Source organism: Python bivittatus, unplaced genomic scaffold, assembly GCF_059951505.1.
Source record: "Python bivittatus isolate LINGU-HERP-01145 unplaced genomic scaffold, Pbiv_v1 ctg000840_np1212, whole genome shotgun sequence".
NCBI lineage: Eukaryota > Metazoa > Chordata > Lepidosauria > Squamata > Pythonidae > Python > Python bivittatus.
This window is the reverse complement of record NW_028277113.1, coordinates 26,815,874-26,827,090: the sequence shown is the minus strand read 5'-3', so window position 1 is coordinate 26,827,090 and position 11,217 is coordinate 26,815,874. Positions and strand designations below refer to the sequence as shown.

At 39.0% G+C, this 11,217-nt stretch overlaps 1 protein-coding gene across 2 annotated transcripts in view; it reads left to right on the top strand.

Moving 5' to 3' along the window:
• Positions 1–2,450: 2,450 nt before the first annotated feature.
• DOK6 (docking protein 6) overlaps positions 2,451–11,217 on the top strand; it is a 220,769-nt gene continuing 212,002 nt past the window's right edge. For both annotated transcript variants that reach the window (XM_088130757.1, XM_088130756.1), the window contains exon 1: positions 2,451–2,969. In XM_088130757.1, coding sequence (XP_087986883.1) covers positions 2,904–2,969 — 66 coding nt within the window. In that variant the 5' untranslated portion in view covers positions 2,451–2,903. The remainder of the gene's footprint in view (positions 2,970–11,217) is intronic.

Genomic DNA, 11,217 nt, shown 5'->3' with positions numbered 1-11,217 from the left:
GCACATAGAGAAGCCATTTGCTTCAAAGCAAAGCAGCTCATCAAACCAAATTGGTTCCACCTTAATGCTTAAGACAGAGTGCAGCGCATCTGATGCTCCACTTTGGGGACTGAGGCACATTGCATCACTGCAGATGCTCAAAATGAAATACTGAGGTGGATCATGCCCACTTTGTAGACCCAATAAATGGATAATGCAGAGAAAACATGTTATTTCATCTGTATACCTTCTCCAGCTTTTTCAAATGTATTCACCTAGGATTGCTAGAAAAATCATTATTTCTAAATCTGCCTTAAGCAGCAATGTAATTAAAGACAGTTTTGTTTAACTGATGGAGGGCTTGAAGGTGTTTGGTGAAGGGAACTAATATGCATTCATGCATGCATCAAACTGAATAAATAAAATTAGGACTCAATTGTCAAAGGAAGAAACGTTTCAGCTTTTTTACAGATCTGTAGATTCTGTATGCATTTTTGACTAAGCTTCCAGTGAGGCTTTAATTTCATTTTGTTGCCATAGTGAATAGTGCTGAAATTCTTGCTGAACAAACCCAGTCAATTCAATGAAGTTCAAAATTCAATGAGATATGGATCCAGTCAATGAAAGTGATGCTGGGCTTCTACACTAGCCAATTCTCTGGATTTTACACCATTTGCTCAGTCATATGTTTTAGATGGTGCTATAGTCAAATCATTGCAATCCTCTTTTCCATTGGGGGTATTCATCTACATGAATGTACTTCTTTCCTTGTTCCCAACATTGTGTGTTCTATTGGATTTCCCTTTAATAATCAGACAGTGTGATATTTAAAAGGAAAACCTACATCGTATTACCTAGAGTAGTCCAATGCATCTGGAAGACACAAGATAAGAAAAAGCTAGTAAGAGCTTATTTCTGATAGACTGCACTGTTATTAATCAATGCTTTGTGATGGAAGAAAATCCCTTGTCCTTGGAGAACTTTTACTTAATTGTACATTTCTTCAAAATGCAAAGTTTTCCTGACCTTGACAGAATTCCCATCCTGTGATATCCATATAAAGAAGACTTCGATAATTTGGATGAAATATCCTTGGGTTTAATTTAAATTTCAAGATCTCTCCTTAACACTAGTGCACAAAAAGAAGACAAAAAACAAGATATATAAAACCAGCATCATTCAGAATTTCTTATTAATTGGTAATATTCAGTCACCCCAGGAACTTGTTATGAGCTACGTATAAGTTCTTGAAATGAGTAAATAAAACCCATCAGAAATCAATTTAGGCTTAATTTTGATTTGTGATCTGTGCTTTTGTTTGATTTTCTATACATTCTGTATACTACTTGATATTTTATGGTGTGACGTGCCTTGCAAGTTCTAGTGATCAGAAACATGGATTAGTTTTTTCATCCAGATTCAGCTTTTCTTCCACAAAATACAAAGTGATCTACAAAGGATTCCCAAAGCACTCAACTTTTAATTAATAGAGAGGTTGCTACTTTTTTGTACATCCTTGAGTAAACATTATTTCCAATCTATTTTTCTGAGAGCAAAGTGACCCAGGTTTTCTTCCCTGCAGTTTCAAGAATGAAGATTGCAATCTTATGCATGCTTATTTGGGTGTAATTAAGCCCACTAAATGAATGGGATTTATTTCTGAATAACCAACCAAAGGATTATTCTGTGTATCACATTTATTACTAGCACAACTGTAGATGTAAAACTCCTCTATACTATGAAGCATGCTCTCAAGAGTCTAAAGGTAAAATACTGATACTAATTTAAATAAAGTATTCTGAACTCAGAAGGACTTCTGAATGTAAAGTGAGTGGCTTCCTCAACTTGAGGCTCTGTAAGTATGCTGGACTTCAGCTCCAACATACCTACAGGGTGTTGAATCTCAGCTTGTCTGAAGAGCACCACCCTGGGGAATGATGATGCACAAAGACTACCTTACTTCCTAGGGCATTTCATCTGTTGTAATGGAAAGAGAATTTATACGCAAATGAGCATTAATTACATTTGCACCAAGATCACAGCAATTAATGAAGACAGAGGAGCCACGCTATGGACTTGTCTCCTTTATACAGAAAGCTTTCTCATTTCAGTGTAAGAAAAAAGGGATTCAGTGTCTGTGTGCGTATCAATAACACTCAGCTTTCCAAGGCTGGTCAACTGACCAGAGACATGGCCAGAGCCAGAGTGCAGACTTAAGAAGAGAAGTGACTTGCTAGGCCGACGAGCTTGGACTGCTGGGGGATAGAGAGGGAGGGGGAGAGAGAGAGAGAGAAGAAATAAAAGGGAAAGGTGAGTTTGGGCATGAGAAGCAGGGCTGACATTTTCCCAGCCACCCTCGTCGGGTGGCGAGATGCGCCGTGATGGAGCAGACGACGAAAAAAGGAGGAAGCGAGCGGGAAGCCCTCCCCCTCCGCTCCTTTCTCCTTCGCGCTGGAGGGAGGATGGTGCGGCGGGAGCAGTTCCAGAGCGTCTAGGTGCCAGAGGAGCAACGCTGGCTGCGGAGGGGGGAGCTGCGGGAAGAGCCGGGGAAGCAGCTCCTTCCGTGCTCCAGGCAACGATGGCGCGGCAAGAGTCTCCTCCCGCTTCCTAGCGCTTGCAGCCGCCGCTGAGGTCCAAACAGCCGCTCGCTTCGCTCAGTGCGGCAGCGGCAGCGGCCGGGAAGGTTCCTGGGCTGAGCGCGGCGCCCCGCAGGCGGAGTGGGCGGGCTGCGTTGGGCCAGTGTGTGCCCGGCGCGCGCCAGAGGTCCTGCACAGCCGCCGCCGCCTGGATGCCAGAGGCTCCCCGGGAGCCGGCGGCCAAGGGCACTCAGCGGCAGCTGGAGGAGGAAGACGACGGAGAGGAGGAGGAAGTGGGCGACGATCCCGTGCGCGCAGCGGGGCCTTTCCAGCCCGCTCGCCCTGGCCATGGCCTCCAACTTTAACGATATAGTCAAGCAAGGCTACGTGAAAATCCGCAGCAGGAAGCTCGGGGTGAGTGAGAGGGGAGCCGCGCGCTTTGTTCCCCCTCGCAGAGGTCTGTCATCTCCTGGCTGGGTGGTGGAGGTGGAAGGAGGGCAGTCGTTGGGCTAGGACACGTTGTGTCTGGCTTGGCAGGCGTCGGAGGGGTCAGGCTGGTCAGGTGCGGGCGCAGGGCTTGCTCTTGGCTCGGTTCCCCCGACCACTTGCCGCTAGCTGCTGCTCTTGACTTTGGCGTGCCTGCCTGCCAGCTTACCGCCAGGAAGGCAGCGTATTGGCATCTTGGGAGGCGTGCGTGCAGGGCAGCCCGCTTCCATTCCCTGTTTACTCGGGAGTAAGCCACATGGATGCCAGTTGGAATTAGTCTCAACTAAGTGTGGGTAGGATTGCGGCTTGTTTCCGCGGGCATAGACGCCGCTGGCTGTGCTTTGGCCAGAAAGCCGAATGAATTCGCCCGGGAGAATTGTCCTTTCCCACAACCTGGTTTGGGGCTCCCGGTTTTGCGTGTCAGTAATAACCCTCGCTACACGCATGATTTTGCGTGGCAAGCTTGAGTGGAATCGGCCACATATTTAAAGTTCTTTTCCTCAAAAAAAAAAAAAGTCCCCCTTTAAGGCTGCAATCCTAGACTGGTTGACCAGCGAATAAATCCCAGTGAAGACAGTGGGCTTTCAGGATAAAGATGTGTAGGATCAAGCAGTTAAACGTTACGGTTCTCTCCTTTCTGTCGCAAATTGTAGGCAGAGAGCCTCCCCTTCTTCAAATGGATGAGGAAGGAATGTTTTCCTTAAAGTGTATTTTCCTCTCCGGGTTCAGATAGCAGTGATTAACAGGTTGGAGTGTGACTGGGTCAAAGGTCAGGGCGTTGTAAACTTTGTGCCGAAACATTTCCTCCTCCCCATTCAGCCGCCAGGAGAAAGCTTGACACCGCTGCGCTGCGGTTTCAACCTGAAGGGCTCTTGTGGGAAGGCAGATGGGAGCCGTGGGGGACAGGGAGAGAAAAATGCACAAAAGGGTCTCCTGGGTGGAGCAGTGTGATATTGATAGCACAACCGGGGAAGCCCAGTTAGCTAAGATTCTCAGCAGGTGGCAGCACCTGGCTGACCTTGAAGGAGCTTAGAAGATAAGTAGGGTTGAACCTAGCTGTGCTTTGGATGGGAATCTACCAGGTAGTTCTGGGACTGGAATCTACATTGGAAAATTAAAAAAAAAAAATACTGGAAGGAAGCAGTGCAAATCACTTTTTTGTTGTTAAAAAATTACTGTATCTGGATATAGTTAGTGGGGATAAAATGCAACTTAAAGGCTTTTACTTTTACTCAGATAGTTAAGGCGCATGGCTCAACATCATTGGTGGAAAATATGCAGACTCAGTGCACAGGGCAGATGGACTAGAGAATTAATTGGCAGGTGGCAGTTGCTTTCTCTTCACTCCAGCTGAAAGATTGTACAGTTTGCAAAGGGAAGATTTATGGCTTTCAACAAAACATTACTGTCACCTAGAATGATGATAAATAATGAAAAGGGACTCACCTAATTTTTGGCACTATCATATGCTTCAGAATTTGGCTGGCTATCAGGAGTCAAAAGAGACTGTAGCTCTTACTGAATCCTATCATTATATTTGCCTAGAATAGAAAGTTCTTTAGGAATTTGTTAGGAAAGATGGCTGTTCTGAGAGTATTTGACAGGTTGAAGGCAAATACTATACAAACTCACATGTATAACTAGATAGAGACATCTGCTCTTGTTCCACATTGTGAGGATGTTATCTGGCTGCAAGTCAAATAAATGCACGTTTATTATTGTAAGTTGACCAGTAACTAAGGTATTCTTTTTAATGATAAGAGGTACAGTATTTTCAATTAAGGAAGTTTTATGATTCCTGGGAAACTGTTGCTTGTTTTGCAAAGTAATTTGCTGCTGGCTGTAAATTGACTAGTCAACACCTTACTGGTCGAATAATACCAAAATAAGGTTGACTCCAGTTAGTTGCTGTATACATAATTGGAAAAGTGTGTACAAAAAGCTGCTGATTATCACAATTTATTTGTATTTATTTTTATGATAATTTTGGGTTATTCTTTGCTTGAAAAGGGTATTCTTTTGCAAATGGCAACATGTTAGATTATTGTACATCCTTAAACCCCCTCATGTCTTTAATGTGAAGAGGGTAACAAGCATTATTAAAGAATCTTCTAAAATGCTGCCTCCTGCTTATTAGGCTAACAAGTTTGGAAGATAGGCCATAACTATTAAAACTAGCTGGTTTTTTTTTTTTTTTTTTGAAATGTGAAGAATAATTATAGATTGCCATAAAAACAAAATAAATAGTTACATATATCTATACATTCATATCCATGGTACTATTCTCATTTGGAACAAGCAATGTTATGCAAAGAGCAGAAATGGAGTAAGAAATAGTTAGCCAAAGAATTAAGGCATCATGAAAGAAAGAGAAAAGGAAATATAGTCAATTCTAGTTTACTTAACAGTTTTTATTATACCATTCCATAGCATTTGTTTTTGCAAACCATCCTTGCTGTCACCAGATCCATATACTGCTTCACACATTTTGTTCTTTAAACTTCTCATCTCTCTCTTTCATGATCTCATTAACTTTATCCAACCATAACTGTCTTGGTTATCCCTTCCTCTTGACCTATTCACTCTTCCTTAGTTTATTTGTTTTCTGGTTCAGTTTTCATTCATTCTCTTTATATGAACAGAGTGCCTCAATCTACATTCGTTCAGTACCTAGTCCTTCTTGACCATACCTCTTCTTTCTATGAAAGTTTTTTAATTTGAGGATGTAACTATATCATTTTTAAAAAATCTCATGTAAAAATTGATGTAGGTATTGGTTAAACATCTAATTTATAGATGCAAAATAAATGTGTAAATATTTATTTAGAGATATCCCTATACTATTATATTTGAATTGTTTTAAGCAGGTAACATATTAAGATATTTTGTATGGAAAACGCAACCCCCTAGATCTTTTCTATCTAACCTGGTTTATTATCTAACGTGGTCTATCTAACCTGATTTTTTGAGCATGGAAGTTAGCAAATATTATTCTTCAACATTGGAAAGATCATACAACCTGAGATTGGCAATGTAGGATTGCCACTAAGCTCAATAATGACTTAGGAATTATTTAGAAAGTGTCATTGCCATGCTCCATTCATACAATATATTCTTTCCTTGCTTCTGTGACTTAGCATGGAAAATGACTCATGTTAAATATTTCTCCACCCCTACTCTATTGATACAGAGCAGTGGTTTGTAAACTGATGCCTTCCAGATTTTTGCTCAACTCATGTAGTCCTTTTCCATGCAAGCTGGTGTTGATAGTAGTTGGTCTAAAACAAAACAACTGACCAGCACCAGATCGCTTATCAATGATTCAGTTTCAAGAAGTTAAATATAAAATTTCCATTAAGGTCTAAACCTCCATTCTTTGATAGAAATGATAAATGTTTTCATTTTAAGAGGATTTAAGTGAATTTTAAGTATTCAATAATAATGACTATAATGTTACAAAAAGTTACTTCCTTTTGGAAAACAACTGCTAAATGGATTTATGCCACAAGATTTGGTGTATAGTATCAAAAAGCTAATCAGATTTTGCTAAGAATTGCCATATACTGTATATCAGAGAACTGGAGTCAGAAACATGTTTAATAAAACCAACAATCAGCATTTATTGGCCTGTGATACCTTATATTTATGATGATCTGTGGAACACTGTTGGCTGGATTGACTTGCCCTGATAAAATTACTGAGCTAAGTGATCCTCTCTCTAGTATCCCCAAAATCTGTTATAATCTTTATTATTACACCATGATGAAGCATCCTCTGGTTTCAGGCCTCAAGGTGTTTCTGGAAATGCATATACTTTGATGGTTTAATTAAACATTCTATATTTGGGGAATTGAAATATAACATCAGGCATTTTCATTCCTGCTCTAGTAGGTATGTTCAGTGAAGCAGACATTTGTGTTAGATAAAACTTTTACTATTTTCATGCTCTCTTACTATTTGCATGCTCTGCATGAGAAGGAGAGTTAGCTGTATAGTTAAAATTGTTATCTCAAGGGATATATTTCATATATTAATGTGAATGTGCTCCCTTTTCAAGGGAGGTAAGGGAGAGGCCATGGGAAATGTCCAATTTGTTCTGTAAGTGGCTGAAAGCTTATCATAGTGATGCTATATATTATCTCTGTCCTGGGTGTGCTTTTCTTTGCAAAACACGAGTTCAAGACTAAGGCAAGTATAATCACAAACTGACCTTTGAAACATGTTATCTTGACATGTCCTTCTGAGAGAAAGCATGGGGGCTGCTGGAATCCCAGTTACAGACTCTTCAGTGTATTTGTTATGGGATTTCTGTTCTTGTTTAAGATAGCAGCTTAAATCTTTTGGAAGCTGTGTTCCAAAAGGGGGGGAAGATGTGCTAAACCCATAGTCATGGCATATGATACAAGGCCAGGCGGCTGCATTGCAGAAATTATTTCCTTTTTTTCTTTTAGTTGCCAGAAAGGCAGCATTGGATGTAAGAACTTTTTCTCACATGCAGGGTTAGGGGAAGATGCCAACTGAGATGATTTCCTGCATCTCCCTGAAGGTGGCAGCATGAACTATAAGGTGCTACCCCAAAAGGCAGGAGGCAGGGCCAAGCATGAAAAACCAGAGTGTTTGGGGGAGAAAAGATTTATTATTAGCTACATGCTAATAATAAAATACTACTACTACTACTAATAGCTACTTGCATAAAAGCTTTGAATACTGGAAGCATTTGTATTAAAATTCAAGATTTATATATGCAAGTACTATTTATATTATATTATAAGTACTACAAGTATTGTAAATATATTTTATTGAATCTTTAGTCAAGTTTTTATATTTAATAGGTGTACACTACTAGTTTTAAGCCAATTTTAAAACTGGTTAAATGTGCTGTTTAGAAGTGGGCTATATTCACAGTTAAGGTAAGCTAATTGAATCACCAACATGGGTGCTTATGCTGGTGTTATTGCAAGTCCTCTTAATGCCATGATGGACTATAAAATATTTGCCCACCTTAAATACCCATTTTCAAATTTATTTATTTATTTCATTTATTTCATTTTCGAATGAAAAATGACTGTGATTTGGGGCATTACTTTTATTTCTAATGTATAATGTCTGTACAAACAAGAAAGCAAGTACCATTGATTTGACTTCTGAATCAATCCATTTATATTTGAAGCTGACTAATTAGTTCTAATGTCATTTTAAGTAGAAAAGAAGTAAATGTCACTCATATTTCTTTTTTTCCCCTTCCTGAATATGCTGTAATTTGTAAAGTGGGATCTATGACTTTCATCTTTGAATATGATTTGCAGGTGAGATGGCATATCTTTTAACACAAGCAAGTTAAGTAGTATTTGCTTTCTCTCCCCTTTCAATAGAATAAGTTGGTTGATTATGTGCCATCAAGTTGGTGTTGACTCTTAGTGACCACATGAATAGATTTTCTCAAGCAGGATAAGAATTGACTCTAGAATAGCTTGAATTTAAGAATTATCTGGTTGCACTGCTGGTTTACAGTAAATCCCCAGCTGTAGCAATAGCGATGACTGCAGGATCTGTCTTGTGTATCAGGCTAAATTATTTGCAATTCAGCATAGTATTTTCTATTGCGATTGGGAGAAGTTATCTGCGATCTTGACACATTAGCAACTAATATGTAGATGTTAGTGATCAACAATTTTTTTGTGTTGCGACTTGGCCATAGGAGTCATCACATCTCATCATTCTTTCCCATCATATGCTCATGAATTTGGAGTCAATTTAACTCAATGTTTTGGGGTTATGCACTTACATCCAGTAATGAAAGTGAACAAGTAGAAGTTGGTGTAATTAATACCTGTGTGTATTGATTGCAATAAACAAACATCTACTGCCAAATTCTATCTTGCTAGGATGTACTTTTTCACAGAGAAACTCAGTTCATACATGGTAGTAAGTTATAGGTGTTAATTGTAGTTTCTTAAATAAATCACAATTGTCTAAATGTACATTTCATAAAATTGGAGGAAGAAAAATCAATAACTGCACTATGCTCATGACACTACTCTGATAGCTGTAAATGCAAATGTTCTGGAAGCTCTAGCAAGGAAAGTCAAGAGCATAGTGCAAAAATGGGGCTAAGATGAAATATAAAAACTAAAATAATAATAGGTACAGCAACCAGCTTTGGAATTGGCAATAAGATAGTGAAGTGGTAATAGCTTTTACCTTTTAGGATTATCAACAGTAAATAAAGCAACAGTCAAGAAATATGCCACAAAATAGCACTTGATCGGATGGATAGCAATTATGGCCTGAGAAAAGATCGTTCAGATGCCATTTGTTTATACCTGCAAAGATCAGAATCATTCAGGCAGTGATTTTTCCTGTGACACTCTATGAAAATGAAAGTTGGACTTTAAAGAAGCTGGATAGAAAGAGTATTGATGCTTTTCAACTTTGGTGTGAGAGAAGGCTCTTGAGAATACCATGGATAGGCAAAGAAACAAGCAAATGGATCACTGAACAAATCAATGAAAAGTTCAGTCAAGGTCCGAATGACCAAAATTACCAAATTTTGGAAACATTAAGTGAAGACCTAGCTCTCTGGAGAAGTCTATAATGCTGGGAAAGGTGGAAGGAAAGAGAACAGGATGACCAGCAGCCTGGTGAATGGAAGCAGTTACAGTGAGGATGGGTACACCATTGGAAGAGCTGAAGTGTAAAGTTAGGGGCAGATCATCTTGGGGAAGATCTGTCTAAGAATCAGTACTGCTTTGATGGCATGTAATCATCAATCACATTTCATACTAATGTGTAACTGGGAAAGACAGTGTGCAATCCTCATATGACCTGTAGCACCCTCTTTGTGGCTACCCTACATCCTGAAATAATATTGCTGAAATTCAGTAGTAAAAAGGCAATGTCTAGGGGTATGATCCTCCCTCCAAAATAATAGCAATCACAATAATAAAAATAGGATTCAAAGAGAATGGGAGGCTTCTGAAAGACAAATCACTTCCATTTCAATTTTTAGCCCCCACAAATATCGCCTGAAATTGTGCCATGACAGCATTTTGCAGCACAGTCATAGCGTGTGAACTCAGTCATGAGCTGAATTGAACACAGCCACTGTATAGATGGAACACAAGTTAGCTGACTGCATGGCTAGCTTGTTCTTATATGCATAAATGACTGCATCTATGGAAGGCGGAAAAAGTTGCATGGACATAGTAATATGCCTTCCCCCTTGTAAATTAGTCAAACATCTAACCAGACAGTTAAATGAAAATATATTTCAGTGAAGGGGTAGCATTAATGTAGTTCTGAGTTAAATTGTCTTGGTAATTTGCAATATGGCTTTGCTTAAAGACAGAGCTTGTAATGTCTTTGTACCAATGCCTTGAGCATGAATTAAATTACCGTCAGGCAAGAAATTTATTTTTATTATCCAAGTGTTGTAAGCCTAAACAATATATAACACTATATTGAAAGATAAATCAGTGCTTTTGATTGTATGTTATGTACCATTTATGGACACAAATATTATGGGCAGTTAATAATACAACTACCTCTAATGCACAAAGAGTAATATTTTACTGCCATCTGGTAATTTTTAAAATATTTTGCTTTCCTTCAGTTTCTGAGATACTGGCATGTTTACATGTCAGTCATGTGATTTTATCACAGTTTCAGAATTGTGAGCATATATGTATGTGTGTGTGTTTTTAAATGATTGGATATATAACTTAACTGGTATTCCCAAGTTTGGACTTTAATATAATGCATTTGTAAGCACGTGCTGTAGTGTTTTAAGAAACAACTATATTTGCTGACTAATAACTAATAGCTTCAGCTACAAATGAAATTATTAGCATTTTTTGTAAACTTTTTATTACTGCTATGGGAACGTAATTTCAATAATTGGTTAATTTTCACTGCAATTGTTCCATTTTTATTTTTTAAAAAACAAAAGAGCTGAGGAATGTTTTTCTCCGTGGTGAAACAGCTAAAGATTATATGGTGCCAAGCAGTCACAGCATGTTTGAACCCTGCCCTAGATGGACCCAATCTTGGAGCAAATGCTCTTTTTATCTTGGCAGGAAATATATCGAACTATGATTGCTTTATTATTATTATTTTTTAAAGTCTGCTGATGCAGTTGGTAGCTACTGTATTATGAGTATTATGAGCTTGTAGTGTC